The sequence below is a fragment of the Penicillium oxalicum genome, chromosome I (genome assembly GCF_001723175.1).
Source record: "Penicillium oxalicum strain HP7-1 chromosome I, whole genome shotgun sequence".
Classification (NCBI taxonomy): Eukaryota; Fungi; Ascomycota; class Eurotiomycetes; order Eurotiales; family Aspergillaceae; genus Penicillium; species Penicillium oxalicum.
Genome location: NC_064650.1, coordinates 3,495,724 through 3,514,339, shown reverse-complemented (window position 1 = coordinate 3,514,339; position 18,616 = coordinate 3,495,724). Strand labels below are relative to the sequence as shown.

Below are 18,616 nucleotides of genomic sequence, written 5' to 3'. Positions count from 1 at the left end.
TGCCCTGACTTGACTCTATGTAAAAAGACACACGCAAAAGCGCGCAGCGTCAGAAATGACGTGCAAGTATCATTGGCAGGGTAAATCGCTAAAGAAAAGAGCCCTCGAGGCGAATAACAACAGATACGGCCAAGAGACTCCTCAAACGCCAATAACAAAGACCAGAAAGACCATGGCATTGCGCCAGAGTAGCAAGCGACGCAAGGATCCGTCCGAATTCTCACCAGATCAACTAGACATGGAGTGGCTCATGGGGACAGAATATGCCTGTTCACCAATTGAATCAAGCGCGCCCGGAAAAGAATCCGGACAAACCTCGTACTTATTCCCAATCCTCATCACTTTCATCTGCCTTGGTGTCGGCTGTTGGGCTCTTCTCCTTGGGGCTACCTGGGGTTCGGCTCACAGTCCCGCTCACGACATCATAGCTAGACTCACTGCCGGCCTGAGACTGCTGGTCGTTGGATCGGCGAGGCTCGGAAGTTTGAGCCTCGACGGCTTCCGTCTTCTGTGTCGCGGACTTGACCTGGGGTGTCGATGGGGATTCCGACTCGTCTTCCGAGTCGTCACCCCAGCCTACTTCTTCTTCCTCGTCGACGTTGGCACCTAAGTAAAGAGAAGGAATAATGTAAGCTCTCGCGAACTGAATGCAGAAGACAAATATCCATGTCATTCGACCTACCCTTTAGAAGTTCCTTGCGCTTCTGCTCCTCGGTCTCCACGACGAGACGAAGGAAATAGTATCTTGTCCAGAACTCCGCATATTCCACCGTCTCCGGAACGAGCCTCTCCATTGTCGCCCGCAACTCAGGATAGTTCTCCAGATCTTTTGCGATTTCTTCGGTCTTGCTTTCAACATTGAATGCCTTCTTGAAATCAGGGAATTTGTCGCTCACGGGGTCCTTGGTGAAGCTGTCCAGGTTGGAGTGAATGACATGGAGCTGCGCTTCGAAGCGGGTGGCATGGATCACTCGCTTGCCATCGGCATCCTTACTCTCGAAGAGAAGCTTGCCAGAATCATCGGTTGTGGGCGGAACAATACTGACAGCTTCGCGAAGCTTTTGACTGATGTTCATACCGAATCGGAGAATGGCCTCGTCGGCGGCCTCTTCGGCCTTCTCGATCTCCTTCAGTCGTCGCGCAGCCTCGGCCTTGAGCCGTGAAATAAAGCCGTCACCATTCGCGCCGGCTTCTTGTGACTGATCCTTTGCGGCGCCAGACGTCGCAGCCGTGGGGGTGGTTGCCCCGTCCGAAGGTCCTTCACTCCCTCCAGCTGCAAGTCCAACAGTACTGAGCGACAGCCCCTTTGTACGGTCGACGATGCTGTTACGCAGATCTGAAAATCCCTTCACAGCCTCCTCACTCGCGGCGTTGTATTCCTTTTGAGCGCCCTCGTAGTAGCTTTCTCCTTGTTTGCGAACATTGTCCCAAAGGCCACCGATTCGCGACCCCCACGGACTGGCGGAAAAGGCTCGGAACGTCTCTTGGAGCTCGGTATTGAGGTTACTGGTAGCTTTTTCGTTTTCGGGTTGTGCAGAATCCTCAGTTTCCCTTGAGGACAGGATCTCCTCCTGAATGTGATCGTACGCGAAATCCATGGTGAGATAGGCCAAGGAGAACGAACGGTCGGAGGTCAAAAACAATCCTCAAAGGTTGTCTCCGCATTTGTCGATCCTCCGACCGCCCCGCTCGTCCCGTGCTGAGCTTGATGCAGAATGCAGCTAAGGAGTAAAGACGGTGAAGCCGATTCTAACTATAATATTAGTAGCGGTGGCAACTTTCAAAAGTAGCGCTAGGAAAGCTAAATGGTACCGAAGGCTACGGGAGAGGGCCTACAGTGCAACATTAGGCGGCATAATCTTCATCATCGCTTCGTTGGGTATCTTAGATTCTCACGCTTCAGGCAAACTATATGGCTCTCCCACACTGTCCTGGCTTCCTAGCCAAAAGTTGGGCATGGGAACGCTTTCCATGACACTGGAAGTCAAAAGTTGGCTCCGCGACAACAGACCATCTGTATTATGTCGGCCTCTATCAACCGGCTGTGAGGACTCGACCTGTATGACTGGCTCAGGAAGCCGTGGACGCTGAAACAGACCTTGATCACGAGAACCTGTAGTCTGTTCAGGGCCTCGAGCAGGCGAGGATTCAGGAACAATTTCCACCTGATCTCCTTCTTGGCTTTGGGTTTGATTCTGACGGGATCGGGGAGTATATTGTGTCGGCGATGACATCTCCTCGTGAGGAAAAAGTTCAGTTAACTTTTGTGTGTTCAAAGTTGGGATTGGCTCATGTGGAAATTGCGTCGCTGGCTGTTGTCTTCGGTAGAACATTGACGCGTCCGACATGAACGCTTCAGAAGGAGGCGCAGAGTCCAGCTCTGTGGTCAGATCCGCAGTTGGCAGAGGGAGATCTTCCGAGTCATCATCATTTGGAGAGTCTCGATCATCTTGAACAGGATCCACATCTTCATCTCTCGACATTTTTCTTTTCAAAGGCGAATCAGGCTCGCAGTCGATGTCATCATTTTCTGAGTCTGCATCGGTTTCATAGACAACTGTTCTTCCACGCTGTCTACGAGAAGCCCGAGGGTTCTCGTGGGATAGGAGTTCCATTTCTGGCTCCCTCAACGATAGCTCAATGGAATGACACCTGCCATGTGTGTCTTCAAACGAAGATGGGGTACTTTGAAGGAGATCACTGCGAGCTTCACTTGGAGGGAAATCCTCGATCCGATCAATTTTGGATAGCTCGGGAACTTCCGCAGCGCCTTCTGCAATTTCTTCCTTGATTGTTTCTCTTTGCTCGATTTTCTTCTTGTACGCTGTTCTTTGCGGTGACCTGGTTGCACTGCGAAACTGAGATGATGTGATGATTGCCAACCCCGGACTTTCTGGGGACTGGGAGGATGGAATCTCCAATCTCCTAGATCTTCGTGGCGTGGCTGGTACGCCAAATGTTGTAGCATCCTGAGACTTGGAAGACTCTCCAGCAATCAGATTACTGTCTGCTTGCGGAATTGCCTTGTTTGCGGATAGAATTTCTGCAGTTCCTGGACTTCTTCGAGAGCATTTGGAGGGGAGGTTGAGATCTTTGGTGTTTTCTTGTTTTAGCCTTGTATTCTGAGGCATTTCTTCCTCGTGGGAATCCGTTGGTAATTGAGTCTTGAGATATCTCATATCGACGGCCTCGTCGTCATCATCATCGTCGATGGTAATATATCTTCGCACGAAATCCATCTGTGTCAAAGTCTTGTCGCGCTTCGATGGTGGCTTGTCATTCGGTCTCCTCTTACTCCTTCCTTTCGTCTGAGATGGAATGAGACTGTTGCGCATCGGTGTCTTCTGAATCACCCCACCATTTCTTCGCCGTTTTGGATGATCGTCGCTTATTCCCCGTCCGGAGATGCCCTTTCCAACCAAATGAGACGGTCTATATTCGCCTTCTCCATCATATCCATTGTTTCTCGGGACAGACTTGAAATCTTGGCGGGAACTCCTCACGCCTTCTGCGGCGTTTTCAATGTACTTGAGGTGATCATTTTCCGGGAGTGGGGTTTGGGTGATAAAGTCGATCTGAGTGAGGGTAGACTGTGCGAAGTTCGAATTCGGTAAAGACGGTCGTTTTTTGGGTGGTTCGGATCTTGGAAGCCCCGGAGATGATCTTCTCTTTTGTGCGGTGCTCTTCGATACTCTGGAAGATGACTGGTAGACAGGCCGCTGGGGAGTTTGGAACTGATCATGAGTTGGCTTCGGTAACGTCGAGGAGCTATCCGTGTGTTTCATTTCAGCATCCACTTGAATGGAAGTGCTCGGTGCGTGTGTGATCTTCGGATTTCAAGGCTTCTCGAAGAACCAAGAGGCGATCTTCGTGAAGATGACGTTCAAGCTTGTTTAATGCTCCTGCCTGAGGCACAACGCGTCGACGCGTGGTGATATCGATGCGCATTCACGTGATCGTACGTCTTCCTTAAATGGAAAATCACCGACGACACCGGCGGCTATAGAACCACCCGTGCTAGTCCAACAAAGTCAGCAATCCTTCCTGGCCACTGTAATATAGATCACCGTAACTCATTGAATTGAGATGGAGTGTCACAATTTTAGACCAAAGTAACTTCCTAACTTCAAAATATTCACAATGCCTGGCCACAGGAAAAGATACATTTTTAAGGATTTGCTAGTTGTACACTATTTCATCCATATTTGAGAGATTGACTCTACACTGACGAAAATAACATAATGGCCAGCTAATGGAAAGCCCAAATTGATCACATCCTGTCAACATGGTCTGTACAAAGCTTAAGTCACACGAGCCATTCGGGAATGGCATCCTCATCTTCTGGATCTTCAGATAGTAAGGACCCTTTCTCGAGCTCGCTGTCACTCTCGGGAGCGGCTTTCAAGGGCGCAGGATCTTGGTTCTCAGGCGATGGTGGACGTGATGTTGTGCCTAAGCTGGCAGGCTTGGAGTCACCGAGTGTGGAGGAGTCCACTGTGATTGGAAGAATTGCAGATGAACCCTCAAGCCCCCTTTCTGGAAGTTTGATATCGTTCTGTGATGGTACTGGCACTCGATTGTGTGAAGGCACAACGATCAGTTCATAATGAGGAGGCTTAGACCTTTTTGCCTTTTTGCTTCCGTGAAAGCTTGTAACTTTCTCTGTTGTGATCGAAGCGTGCGGCTTTGTGACAGATGACTGAATCACTGGTGCTTCCAGACTCGTGATCTTTTCTTTCTCATCAATCGTTTTGGGCACGAACCCCCCAACTTGTTGGCCATCTGGCAGGGCAGTAGCTTCGGGAATGAATCCACCCGCAAGGCTGTCATCGTCAGGTTCATCAGGGATAAAGCCCCCGGCCTCGTGGTCGTTGGACGAATCATCCCCATCGGGAACGAACCCACCAGCAAGGCTTTCACCAGGGCTATCACACATTCCTGTGAAAAATCCTCCTGCTTGCTCAGGCAGCTGCCCCGTCTCAGACTCTTCGGATGCATCTCCCTCAGTTCCTGAGTCGATAGCCTCGGGAGGAAACTCCATATCTTCATCCTCACTTGCGTAGGCTTTCACTCTCTCCGCGATTCTAAGTTTTGTCAAGAACAGGCGCCACAGTCGCAGCGACTCTTCACTCCTCGCGTGCATCGCAGCTTGACGGCGTTCATCCGCAATGCCGTTTACTGTCTCCTCAAGAGCTTCGTAATTCTCTTTGGCAACAACAATTCCTCCAAAGACCGCCGTACCCCTACGGCCCCTGAACTCAAAGCCCGTAACCGCGTCGGCATAGTCAATGCCCAAGATTCTCGCGGCGCGAGCTGCGTCGGGATGTTTGACATGAACCGCTCCCGGTGGTATCATGCTGGGCACATACACATCCAAGTTGCCGTAGTTGTTCTTCGGTATCCTTCCATTTACCACGGGAGGCGGTCGGTATATCTCCGTTTGATATTCAGCATAAAGAGGGGTCTCCTGATTCTCATCCTCCTCCTCTTCGTCACTGGCAAATCCACTTTTTTGTTTATTTGCTGGCACGTGTTTCAATGGCTGTTCACCTACTTTGACATCCCTCCCGAGGCGATACCACTTGTCAGCACTGCGGACAATATGCACATCAGATCGGCGATAAACGGTCTCCAGGCCATCGCTCTTCGAGCCTGCCTTGCTCAAGCCGACGTGACCGATCACACGTTTGGGGTGGATGACTTCATTTCGCCGCAAATGCCGCTCCAGGGCGTAGACAGGGTGGTCTTTGAAATCTTGGATATTGCGTGGCATGGGTTCAGCACCAGACTTGGCTGTAAGCTCGCTGATTTCCGCTTCATCTCTGTCCTCCAAGAATGGCTTTTCATAGGCGGCAAGTGCGCCTTTCCACCATTCATCCCCATTGCGTGTATATTCCACCCGAGTCTTGCGCGTTTTTGCATTGAAGGCCTTGGCATAGCGTCTAGTGACATCCCGCGCTGAAGCGTCATCTTCAAATGCAACCACATAGGCCATGCCATTGTACATGTCGCTCGCTGGAGGCTCGAATTTTGACGGCTTGGCCAAGGATTTGGTCACCAGTGGATCGACTGGTATCCATTTCTGGACGGCTTCATTGAAGGCCTCTACCCAGAACACCGGGTGCGGTGACTCACGGGGAGTAGCTGGAAACGACGAACCCATCAGTTCAATTCGGATGCACAAGCTGCAAGATTTTAACCTACTTTCACGTACGGAGGTGACCGGAGTGGGGTGCGAATGAAAGTCCGGTCTCCCAATTCGCCTTATCCGGGACGGAGTCGTCGAAGGCTTCGATCGTTCTTTCCTTTCGTCGTTGGACGTTTCATGGTCGTCGGAAGAGAGGACAATGTATTGTTTAGGTTTTTTTGCAGGCGTCATGTCCTTGACAGTCCCTGAGAAAGGCAGGGGCTGAAGAGAGCACACGAGTCGGGTCTCTACGGCAGCTGACCTCAGCAGCGCACAGAACAACTGCGCTCCAAAGTCGCGAGAGCCTTGCAATAGCTTCGCTTGGGACATAAATTCTTCTTTTGAAAAAAAGATATCGGTAGTAGACATGATTGATTCCTATCCAGTCATTAGTGTCCAAGTTTCTAGCGCCTGAAGTGATTACAGGGTCAAGGCTGACCATCTTCTGTTTCAACTGAGTGGGATCCTCTGCCCAATGCGCTCGTCGCAGACCCATTTTCGTGACACGGAATTTCCGGCTAAAGACATCACCAGCCTGGTTAAGACCATCAATAAAAGTTGTTGATCTGGCAAACTGCGGCTTGGTTTCGTCAGGGTTGAGGAGGGCAATGATTTTCCGTGGTAGCATTTTTTTCAAATGGCTCTAATCTCCCGTCAGTGTACGGTTGCATCATTCGCGACGATTAGCTGCTCACCTGCAGGTTGTCATCGTTGCACCATCGGTTTCGAAGTTGCACGTGTGCGAGGAGGCAGAGGAGATGCGCCTTGTGGGCATCTAACCTCAGTTTCTTCTCGGCCGCAGTGACTGGTTTTCTCCTGATGATTGCCTTCTTTTGGAACTCGGGTTGTCGTTCCAAAGTGATTTGTAGAGTGTCGTCCCTCCCTTCATCGGCAGTTTTATTCACATAGAGATTCGGAGTATGTTGTTCGACATCCACATCTTCCCATTCAATGTCAGATTCATCGGATGTGGTGGAGTCGTACACGACCTGTTGAATTTGAGCACTCTTTGGTTCCGGAGCTCGTGAAGATTCTGTTTTCGCTGGCTGGGAAGTGTCAATAGGAATAGCTCTTGTTGGTATGCCATTTGAACCTTCTAATCTTCTTCTCTTGACAGGGCGATCTGAATCAAATTGTGCAGGATCTCGAGCCTCCGCCTCTTCTAACATTTCTTGATAGACTTCGGGAATGTGGTCTTTCGCTTGCATCTCACGGCGTGTACGCGCCGTCCTGCGCGGGGCAGGACGCGCCGTAGATCGACGTGCCATGCGTGAACGAGTTGAATGCGCATGAAGAGTTTCACATGTATCGAGGGCTCAGGGCGAGTCAGGAAGACTACTCAAGCTCTGATCGGCAAGATCCTGTTGTGCAAATAAGTCTGCGGTGCGCTTTGATCGGCCAAAGAGCTCTTGATTTGAAATGCGACTCAAAATTGCGACTAATTTTGTTGATCGATACGATAGGAACAAGCGTAGGTGATTATCAGCGAGGCCTCGTGCGTCATTGCGGAGTCGGGTTTATCCGGCTGTCTTATCGCCATCTTGAGGCCCGATAAGCCGCCTGGACCTGACATTTTACATGTGGAAATGGATGAGTCTGTAAAGGCAGCTTTTTGCGAAGATTTTGATGAGTATAGTAAAGAAGACTCTGGCTTAGAATACTTTCTGCTTTTGGCCACTTCCCTCAATGAAGTGTGTCTATACATGGGTAGGTATGTACACTACCAGGTCATCGAGCAGAAGATGACAGGGCAGCCCGCGGTACGCAACAAAGTTAGGCGTATAATTGATCCCCAACTGCCCAAGGTACTGGTTAGTTGGAAATCATTCACACTTTATAGGGGGCAAGTCTTCAGTGATCAGCCTCCCTTGCTCTCCTGTCCAAAACTCCATGGATAGACCGTCACTAAAACCAGCACCTACCTAGATCTTGCCAGGTGGATTCATACCTACGTCAATTGGATCATTTTAAAGATAAATTGAACGTCAGACGAATCAGTACCTGTCGTCGGTTCACACAACATCTTCCTTTCCCCGCTCTAGGTTGGATTAGAACGTCACTATGATAGCTCCAACTGTCGTTTACATATTCCCTCGTAGAGAACTATATAACTGGTCAGGCCCAGATGGAACGTCTTGGCGTATGCAGGCAAAGTCGCCGGAACAGACATTCTAATCACAGACTGAAGCTTTTTCGAACTTGGCTGAAAGTGAGAAGATTTCACGGAATGGCTTTCACCAATCCTGCTTTGACGACACCTGCCTGGTGCGTAGCAGATTTCGCTTTGATTCCGGTAAACCCTTGTTCCAGAAGAGCAAAAATATATCATTCACCTGATAAGGAGAGATGAAACCTTCAGCCGCTCATCATTTCTACTACAGATTGGCTCAGCGACTCCGTCTTTCTCGCAACAAATTACAGACATTCAGCAACTACTTCAAAATTCAGGGTTGAAATATGAGACACATGCTACTGGAACAACTGTCGGTACGTCTGGTTCAACTCCGAGATTCAAGGCTGTTGTGCTCGCAACACTAGCACGTCAAATTAAGAAGACCACAATGGCCTTATCATTGAAATTGCTACCATCGCACCGAGTGACCACTGTGGATTGCCTTCGATACAGATGACCTTGGCCACTAGTATGAGCAATCACAGCTAAGTTATGGATATGTTTGTAGAGGGTTCCTGGGACCAAGTCGTCCAAGTGATCGGACTGGCCCACACGATTACTCATCAGCAAGGGATCGCGAGGGTTCAGACCGATATTCGAATCGAAACAAGGTCTGATACGTCAGAGAGTCGAAGCAAGCTGGAAGTTGAGGCTGAAACGTCAAGCAGAACAGACAAACCCCAGCCATTCCTAGGGAGTGTGGCATCGGTTGAGAGAGTATGGGCAGCCCCTTCTTGATTTGAGGCCTCTGCTCGTGTCTTCGGTCCGCAGAGACGGAACAACGGGACAGGCGGATCCCTTGCTTTACTTTTTATGAGGGCTTCGGATGGCAATGAGTGCAGCCTTAGGGATGGGGACCGATATCCTTCCGTTTCTTGGTAAAGTGCAGATCCAGCGCCCGGTTCGACTACAAATTGCTCCGAGTGGCCTTCCAAGAACACGTTGCTCTTGAACTTAGAATTGGGACAATAAATGGCCATCGTATCGGATAAACATAGCTCTTCGAATGTCTTTTGCGTCGCCCCACAAGGTTGCCTGAGGCCAATAATTCAGCTTGCTGTCGCTGTAGTCGCTCCTCGCCGCTCATCGTGCTAGGCGAAGAATCAAAAAAGGAAATGTTAGCGGAGGTTTGGATCAATACTGATCGTAGCTGTACTTTTTCGGAAAATCTTGCTCTCAAATTCTAGTATTTCCACGAATAATGATGGATTGACTTCAGTCAAACTTCGCACCACTCATCGCCTGTGGCCCAAGTGGGTATACTTGACGAAGGATCAATTTTAGTTGGATTATGGCAGGTTGTAATTTCTCTAAAGGGTGCTGACGGGACTAGCCCTGAATCCCGCTACGGGGGTCCATCAGGGACAAATGGAATGCAGTTGGACACCCTCCATACCGAAAGTGATGATGATTGATTGGCTTGGGTATGGTGGGTGTGAATTCAACATGCACCAAGCTGCCAGTCGTTGAATTACGGTTTGACTCTGCCAGCTCAGAAAATGTATCTTGGTGTAACACTGCAGGACAGCCCGCCCCTTGCGGTGACATACAATATCCCCAGCCAGCGATTTAGGTATCAGGGCTGTCTAATTCAAAGCTATGCGGCCATCTATCTGTCCATGCGCAGTGGAAATTGTTCACAAAGAATGTGAACATCTGCAATGAGGTGGGACTGAGGAAATCAAGGAGACGTAAAAACAACAGAATGGAGTTTCCCTTCGGCAAGCCTGCGTGGAGTTCAGACTCCTTTCCCAGCAAATTGTTCCCAATCTATGCCATGTACCAGTACCAATGCGTCGGGCTCCCCCCTTGCCCACCTTAAAAGATTTAGACACCGGCACCGGCGTTACCGGTGCTCTGGGACCCGCCACTCTCCTCCCACTCGGGACGAAAGGGCTCTTTTTGACTCGTTCGATGATGAACGAAGCCCCCTGCACCTTCTTTACTGGGTTTCCAGGGCCGTGGAAGCCGAATGTTCATCCTCGTCAGAGGCTCAGGGGTCTCGTTTCCCTCGGCACAAATTGTTAATGTCGCTTTCCACGCGCACGGACATGGCACATGAAGACAACTCAGCGGACAGCCATGCACTACCCCTGTTGTGGGGAGGGGCCCAAGTGGCTATGCAAGACTAGGGAATCTTCGTGTATCCCACAGATAGCGACGCTAATGCTAGTTCAGGTTGGGAAGATTCCACTGGGAATAATATGTCCCACTACCGACGGTTTGAACGTACATGGGTAGTCAATCCAGTCAAAGTCTGAAATGGGGCACGAGCGCAAAACGAAGTTCGGTCGACACGGAGGATGCTCCCTTCGTAAGCCTCCCTCCAGCTGACGCGATCGATCTATGCGCTTCTCGGGATCGAGGCTCTCGTGAGGACCAGACGCTAAAGATGTAACCTTCTTTCCCCCTTAGGTCTCCATCTGGCATAGGGTAATGTTATGGTTGGGCAAAGGGACAGGGGATGGTCCTGGCAACAATGGTACTTGTTGAGCAGCATGAGTTAGACTACGCTTCAACCCCCTTTAGCTGTGCTGATGTTTTCTTGCACCGCGTACTCGTCATTCAGTTAAGGTAGAAATGTAGCGCTGGCCGCGGCCTTTTCCACAGCACCGGAGTCGGACAATCGGAATCGGTCGCCACAGAAGGAAAAATTAGGCTGACTAGAATCCATACGCAGACGCGAGGCACGGGTGGCCGTTACACCGATCATCTGATGTGTCAACTTATCGCATCTGATGAGACTCTCACTCGAGTGCTGCAAGAGGCATATGTGCTAGGCAAGCCTTTGAACGATGGTTGAGAATCCCGGTGGAGAGCGTGGACAAGGCGAGGGCAAGACGAGACTTTGGTGCATGACTTGCCTCTATACCCACTCGCAATAGTCATTTGTCGAACGAGGTCCCGAGGGCCACAATAGCGCGCGTCCCGCACATCGATACACGATCTTTACATTCACTGACCTCAATGAAGCATAACAACGCAATATTTGCCTTCATCCGGCTTTAGTCTTGTCAAGGGGGATTTCCGGTGAATAGGTCCACAGGACGATGATTCCTAACGTTCAAGTTCTGGCATTCTGGATTGCTGCGGGGCCTCGGGCCTTGGGGTCTGGAGGATCTCACGGTCAGTGGTCGGTATTCAATGGCGAAGACTCCAATTTCAGCCCTTCATGGTACAAGATGGGTCTCTGTTTGAATGGAGTTCTCCTCTCTTTTTTTTTTTTGTCAACTTCAAATGGAGTCAATTAATCTCCCATTCGTAACGAGGTTTCTCTCATTCAATTGTCCATTGTTCTGACCTCCAGTCCCGAGCTGGAGCCTCCCCGTCAGACCAAAACTGACTGGATGGTCGGGCATCTCAAGAGCGAGCCTCCCTGCTTAGACGGGATGATCTTTGATGTCCGTGAAAGCAGAATTTTCCAGCTCTCAACCTATGGATCATGTCAGAGCCCACCGCTACGTATGCTTTGACTTTCTGCAACAGCCTAGAGGTAGGAAATGCACGATGAATACTGAGGCATGGCCTGGTCGACTGTGTCGATTACTCTCACCTCTTAAGCGGGGTCCCAAATTCTGGGCACTAAGGGATGAAATGGGGCTTGGCTGTCACTTGACTGACTGAGCATTGGGTAAACACCGACGGGGTGGAATGGGTGTCGATTGGCCGATCTGTCCAGAAACTTGTATTGGGCTGGACTGGATCATCGAGCCGGGCATGAAGATGTGCATCCATGCCATGCTACTGCTGTGCAAATCAGATTTCGGTTGGGAACCATGGACATATTTTCCGTTTCCCGACCCAGTTCACCCTGCATTTAACTCACTTTGATTTGAGGGGCTTCCAACATTGCGTGGGCCGCGTCGGTCCTCCGTAACTCTATTTCTACTTACAAGGTACCTTGGATAGCGGTCAGATAATTAAAGATTTCATATTTCATTGTTCTGGGAGAGAGAGACATGGCTGAATGTCCTGCAGTCTCGAACCTCTCGATTTTTCGCGAATTTGCTGTTTGTGTCTCAGGGAACCGAATGCGGGAGGGTGCATGGGGCCATGCCGGAAGACACCAGTCGGCGCCAGTTTGCCAGCGCCTTGGGTTCGATCCCCCACTGTTTGGGTTCTCCCCCACCCCGATGGGACGCTCGGCCGCCTTCGGGCCTCCCATGTACACGCATCGAGTACAGTAGCTCGACGCATACCCAAGGACTCGGCCTCGCCGAAGTCTAGTCAAGTCTGACCCAGCGCACACCTGCGGTGTGGTAGATTGTGAGGCGATTCAAGAGAAAAGAAAAGTTTCTTCCCCCCCCCCATTTCTCAAGAATGAAGAAATTCGGAACAGAGCTGGAAAAAAAAAGCAGAGCCTGTGGGGAGCATAGAGCCCTCGATGAAGCAAGCACTTGGCCATCTTGACTTGCCTCGCATACACTCCGTATTTAGATCTTCATCTTGATCGTGGACCGAAATTAACCCCTTGACGCACTAGGACTGTTTTCAGTCAAACCACCAACCTGAGTATTCACCGCAGGTATCGAATGTTAGTTTCCAATAAGACGAGGAACATTGGAGGTCCGTTTAGCACAAGCCTAAACGCGGGCGCCCAGAAAGGCTTCATCATTCGCTGCGTCGGTACGTTTGTACGGGTTTGGGGGAGGGCTTCTTTAGCCTCGTTTGGTGGACATGCGCATCGAGCTACTCCAGCTACTCCAGCTACCAGAAGAAGAGGTCCAGATGACCCCGGCGAGAGCAAACAAAGGACAAAAATACCACTTCACAGAGACTAAACAAGGCCATCGAAGCGGGATTGCGTCAATTGGCCATTCGATTCATTTCAAGCGGCCGATGCATGGCTCATTTAAGAACAGCGCAACTCTGCCTTTTCATAGCCAACATTGCCAACATTGACACAGTTACGGCACCTCACTGCCTCCCATCACGTCCGCCCGTAGCCAAGCGTTCCTGCCACCACCAGTGCAGGTTCGTAGGTTCGTAGGTTCGTAGGTTTGCTGGTTCGCAGCTCGGCTTTCGGGGGGTCTCCCCACTGGATCTCGAAAGGGCCCCGCCCCGACCGTCTTGACAAGTTGACGTCCTTCGAACCGCTTTGGGGCATATTCTGGTTTCAACCTTGTTCCCCAGTCTCTCACTGACGACTCCACTGGACGAGTGGGTGGCCTCCTGGGTTTTTATTTTCACCACTTTTTCCCACTGCCGATCCTAGCCCCCCCGGCAGCTCGTAAGCGATCTAGTTTACTGTTTTACCCATAGTACTGGGTTCAAATCTTCTTTCCACTCCTCTGCCGAAAGAAGTGAGAGTGTGAAAAAGGGAAAATCCACGAACTCTCAACTTTACCCAAGCTGTCGGGTTCAACCCGCGGGATATTTGTCAATCGGAAACGCATTAGGACTTGACTGGCGTGGGTTCGCGGTTATTGCGTCCTCACAACCCCTCTCGGTGTCTGGCAAGAAATACTCAGACTTTCCATCGAAATTGCCGAGTGGACGGTTTCAAAAAAAAAAAAAGAAAGAAAGAAAGAAGGACAAAAACAAAGCAGACAAAAAAAAATCCCAGTGTCGTCTTGGAAGCTCTGGCTTTCTTGTCAGTTCTATATCTGCTCTCTCGTCATCGGAGACGGGGTACCTGCGGCAGCGCTCGCTGCAGCTGCTCTTGGTCACGGTACAGCCCTTACCACAGGCCCCCATCTTGCAGCAACGTATGGTGAAGAATAGTGCTGCGGCCAAACCCCGAATTCAGTTGCTGACTCTTCTCATCACTGCCAGGCTCTGATTTGAAATCCCAGTGTTGTCTTTCCAAGCTTTGGTAAAGCGAATCTCTATGCCTGTCACTATGGGCACCAGATCATATGTGAGTCTTCTTATGTCGTTGATTCTCTGGACTTTCTTTTGCGGCTTGCTTTGTTTTCTGAAAGCTCTTTTGTCGAGGGCTTTATTCCCGTTGATATTTACTTTGCTTGTTTTCGCCGGTGGGATACTAACAAGCCTAATCCTTAGGGACGCAAACGTGAATGGTAAGGAATGGAGCGCATGCCTCGAATTCGCTGCTGACAAAACTTTGATAGCGAGACTCAATCTCTCACGGAAAGTGTGACAGATTACCCCGTAGAGAATGGACGACGATATCACAGCTATCATGAAGGAGGTACGGACATCTACATTGTGTCCAAGAATCAATGGACGAGAAACCCATCGACTGACCCATCCGTACTGACACCGACTAGCTTACCCGTACCCAAATGATGAACAAGAGCTCGATCGCCTTGACCTGCAACATCACATGTTTAAACTGGTCATGGACGGGAGATTGTACAATGCCCCCCTCGAAAATCCGAAACAGATCTTGGACGTCGGAACAGGCTCAGGCATCTGGCCCATAGAAATGGGTATGTCTCTCCTGTCCACCGAACGCACCCCTGTCGATGTGATCAGATTCAATGGCTCATCGTTTCCCACCCACTGATCATATCCAGCACAACTATTCCCAGAAGCTTCCATTACCGGGACGGATCTCTCTCCAGTCCAACCAACAGAGGTACCGGAGAACGTTCACTTTCTTGTCGATGACGCAGCGGAAGAGGAATGGCTTTGGGAAGCAGACTATTTCGATTTCATACACGTGGCACACATGACCGGGGCAATGGCATCCTTCAAGGACCTGTTGCGCCAATCATTCAAGCATCTCAAACCCGGATCCTATATCGAGTGTCATGAGTTGGATCCAAAACCGAAATGCGATGATGGGACCATGCCGCCCGAGAATCCTGACGGGTTCAGCTCGTACGCATTTCATGACTGGTACGACCTGAATATGAGAGCGAGCCAAGAAATCGAACCAACACGGCAATTCCGAATTGCGCCTCGGATCGAGCGATGGATGAAAGAAGTGGGATTTGTAGACGTGAAACAACAAGTCTTCAAAATCCCCGTCAACACATGGCCCACCGATAAACGCCTAAAGCACATCGGACAATGGAGTGAGACGAATTGGCTGGAAGCGCTGGCTGGTTGGTCATATAAGCCCTTCCTTGCTCTCGGCTGGTCCAAAAGTGAGATTGAGGTTTTTCTCGTGGATGTGAGAAAAAGTATTCAGGATCGGAATGTGCACGCGTACATGGACTTCTTTGTGGTGACCGGTAGGAAACCGTGGACTTCAATGGGCGCAAGGAGGGAACAGCCTTGAGCTCGATACGGATTTTGCAAGATGTGCACTTGCACTTGGTTTGACCATGTCAACGTGGATGCATTGTGTTTGTCTTGTTCATCGGGCGATACCAAAAGGTTAGGGCAGGCATGTTGCCCTCTATTTGCATTTCAGAGGCGTATAGCGACAATCTTCCTGGGCAACGGCATATCAGTAGTGATTCAACCAAGTTATTACATACATTGACTCGGTCTCGAAGCACATCCGTAATTTTGTGTCATGTGTCTACCTGTTGCACTTGTTTACGAGTCGATTGCGCCGATGGAGCCCTCGCTCTACGAGCTCGTCCAGATGCTTTACTTTGCTTTTGAGGTAACCTCATACTGGTATTGTGGAAGATAAGTACTTTTCTAGGTACTGAGACTGTACAAAAGCTATTTGGGAGGGCTCAGACCAACGTAGACAATGACTCCAGTCATGCATCAAATCCCATTTCGTGCTGAGGAAGCACAGTATTGTAGAAAAGACAGCCGGAGAGATAAGCTGGGAACCGCCCGACCTGACGTGCGCTGTGCGACAAACGGAAGCTGGGCTCGTCCCTGCCTCGGGGTGTCACGTGATGCCAAGATACTCTCCGGGCCCAAAGCTGCGTCGGCCTTCTTCGCGAGATTGGAGTGAGATTCGATTGAATGCAATTGGCTTGCATATGCCACAGGGAGACTCATGTCTTTTGGGAGGCATGCTTGCCGGCAAGCACTGAAGCCGAATGCTGTACCGGTCCACGACCATCTTTGGATCAGCGATGATCTACTTGCAGTCACTTTCCGTCGCTTTGCAAACGGCCAGCGTCGCCATGGCAGCTGCGTCCCAGGACCCTTGGAGGCGCGACGACGACTAGCCAAGAGACGAAACACAGTTCTTGCAGCTTTTGGAGCTGGGTCGGCTGACGACATTGCCTGTCTCTTCGGTCGCAATGGGAGGGAACACATGAAATGGACCGACCACCCGTGGCAGAGACCGCAGGCAGAGACTCGAGGTATGTTGACGTTCGGTTTTGCTTTGAACCCAAATTTCCATATCCAATACTCAAAGCTTGAAGATCACAGGGATTATTCCGCTACAGTGGCGCAAGCTCCGCTATCTTTCGATGACCACAATCACGGCCTCGTCGACGTCTTTCGCCACTCTGTTCCCCGGCCGCCTTCCCTCAGGGCAGAACCTATCTCTCGGTCTGACCAGCTGAAAAAGTTCCTGGAAGGAGGTGGTCATGGGATCGAAGAGATTAGGGATTTCACGCGCCAGCTCCGAATCGACCTGCAACGATTCCCGAAATACAGTCGGCAAATCCTTGACTATCTGTTATCGCGCCCAGTCTTGAACATGGACCAGGTGATTCAATTTTTGGATGATCCTTTCCTGAATACATGGGGCTCGGGCAATTATTATGCTGCTTTGAGAGTGTTCGTCCAAGCAAAGATGAAGCGATCCAGCCGGACGGCTGTGCTTCACTCTGTGTGCCGCGCGCTCGAGTTGGGGCTTGTGCCAACTGATGAGCTCTGCCATATCCTGCAGGCAATGCCTCGCATTCTTGTCGAACGAGGTCAGGCTATGGGGGTGGCAGATCCAAACGCTGTGGTCAAACACTACCGTGCAATGTGGAAAGCCATTGGTCGCTGCACTATTCTTGGCTACCGTGACTTGGACAGCGAGCTTGTGAACGTCTGGCTTACTGAACTTCTGAAGCTGCGCAGCTTCCGGTTCGCTGAACAAGTCATTGTGGCCACCCACAATGCGTCTATTGAACCCCACTGGCCAGTCAACCTGGTCTTGGCGCAATTGGCCGAAGCCAAGGCTACTGGCATCGAGCCATCTTTTCCGACAATGCTGAGCCAACTCCATCCTGAATGTGGCGCAAAATGTATTATCCAAGTCACTGAGACACTGGCAATCCCCAAGACGAAGAATGAGAACCAGGGTCTTCTTGAGCATTGGCAGAGTTGCCTTGCAAAATTGACCAACATTTCTGCTCTTGCAAACTCGCGGGCCTGGCTGGATGTACCATTAGCCTACAGCGAGGAAGTTGCGACGACCGAGCTTTCGCCGCCGATTTCTCATGTTCAAAAGCAAATTGTCAGTCGACTCTGGGTGTTGCGCACGTTGAGTCGGTCTTTGGAACCACTACAGGAACATGGCTCTCGAGCGACAGACCTGCCGCTTTATTTGATGCTTGGTCTCTACGAGACGGCTACTAAGAAAACTAGCGGGTCATTCTTGTCGGACCTGATGCGCGGAATTCACAGTCTGAACATGCCTCACAACGACCTTTTGTTGCTGGCAGTGAACATGAGACTGAAGAAGAGAATCAGTAAGACCACCCGCCAAACACTGGAGCGGCTGGAAACCTCGCAAATTTCTTTGGCAGACGTTTGGACAAATCCTCCGCTCTATCAGGGCGTCCGAGCACTGTTTTTTGGCGCATTTGATCAAATGTTTCGCCATCTGGATCTCACCAGCTCGGAAATGGTCGGAGAATGTCTACGACTCGTCCGTGTTGGTGATTCCCGGAGTATTTGGTCCGTGTTGACAATTCTGCGGAGTCACACGCCCCTCAAGCTCTGCCTCAATAAAGCCTGGACACCCCTTCCACACCCTGACGAGAAGGCCTTAGTGCGATATCATGGGGGAACTCGGAACAGCCAGACACCAGATCCTTACTCTGCGGTTGACTTCATTCACCGGCTTGCTGTCGCGATCTCGTGCAGTCACAATTTGACTCCGGCTCGCTCCTTCCATCTCGTACATATGCTGTACGACTATTTGCGTCGCCATGGTGGACCTGTTTACCCGTCTCTAGTGCAGGCCATGTATCATGCTGGTATTGTGCGCTACCGTCGGGAAGGGCGCCGCATCTCTGCAACGCAATACGAATACATCCTTTGGATTGTTGACAAGTTCGAGGGGCGTGAGGCCGCCATGCATCTCAGAGCGCCGGCGCGGATTGGAGTTGAGTGAAGTGAGATCGACGAAGGCATACTACATCCTGCGAGATTGTCCACATCATTCTGAGGGTTTTTCCCATTCGACCAATGCCGCCTACCATTTA

General features: G+C 50.6%; 6 protein-coding genes across 6 annotated transcripts; 3 read left to right on the top strand and 3 right to left on the bottom strand.

The window, feature by feature from the left end:
- Nucleotides 1-322: 322 nt before the first annotated feature.
- POX_a01144 (uncharacterized protein) lies at nucleotides 323-1,598 on the bottom strand (the record flags this gene model as incomplete). Its single annotated transcript, XM_050110074.1, has 2 exons — nucleotides 323-606; nucleotides 683-1,598. The coding sequence occupies 2 exons, from the start codon at nucleotides 1,596-1,598 to the stop codon at nucleotides 323-325; spliced, it is 1,200 nt and encodes a 399-aa protein (XP_049973842.1).
- A 294-nt stretch (nucleotides 1,599-1,892) lies between these two features.
- On the bottom strand, nucleotides 1,893-3,785 carry POX_a01143 (uncharacterized protein; the record flags this gene model as incomplete). Its single annotated transcript, XM_050110073.1, has 1 exon — nucleotides 1,893-3,785. One exon carries the CDS (start codon nucleotides 3,783-3,785, stop codon nucleotides 1,893-1,895), a length of 1,893 nt encoding a protein of 630 aa, XP_049973841.1.
- Nucleotides 3,786-4,306: 521 nt separating this feature from the next.
- Nucleotides 4,307-7,455, bottom strand: POX_a01142 (uncharacterized protein; the record flags this gene model as incomplete). Its single annotated transcript, XM_050110072.1, has 4 exons — nucleotides 4,307-6,144; nucleotides 6,205-6,565; nucleotides 6,627-6,830; nucleotides 6,883-7,455. 4 exons carry the CDS (start codon nucleotides 7,453-7,455, stop codon nucleotides 4,307-4,309), a joined length of 2,976 nt encoding a protein of 991 aa, XP_049973840.1.
- Nucleotides 7,456-7,773: 318 nt separating this feature from the next.
- On the top strand, nucleotides 7,774-11,163 carry POX_a01141 (uncharacterized protein; the record flags this gene model as incomplete). Its single annotated transcript, XM_050110071.1, has 3 exons — nucleotides 7,774-7,947; nucleotides 8,369-8,452; nucleotides 11,041-11,163. 3 exons carry the CDS (start codon nucleotides 7,774-7,776, stop codon nucleotides 11,161-11,163), a joined length of 381 nt encoding a protein of 126 aa, XP_049973839.1.
- Nucleotides 11,164-14,202: 3,039 nt separating this feature from the next.
- Nucleotides 14,203-15,552, top strand: POX_a01140 (uncharacterized protein; the record flags this gene model as incomplete). Its single annotated transcript, XM_050110070.1, has 5 exons — nucleotides 14,203-14,220; nucleotides 14,367-14,383; nucleotides 14,435-14,514; nucleotides 14,594-14,755; nucleotides 14,843-15,552. 5 exons carry the CDS (start codon nucleotides 14,203-14,205, stop codon nucleotides 15,550-15,552), a joined length of 987 nt encoding a protein of 328 aa, XP_049973838.1.
- Nucleotides 15,553-16,236: 684 nt separating this feature from the next.
- On the top strand, nucleotides 16,237-18,525 carry POX_a01139 (uncharacterized protein; the record flags this gene model as incomplete). The annotated part of the gene is made up of 1 exon (XM_050110069.1): nucleotides 16,237-18,525. The coding sequence occupies one exon, from the start codon at nucleotides 16,237-16,239 to the stop codon at nucleotides 18,523-18,525; it is 2,289 nt and encodes a 762-aa protein (XP_049973837.1).
- Nucleotides 18,526-18,616: the final 91 nt, after the last annotated feature.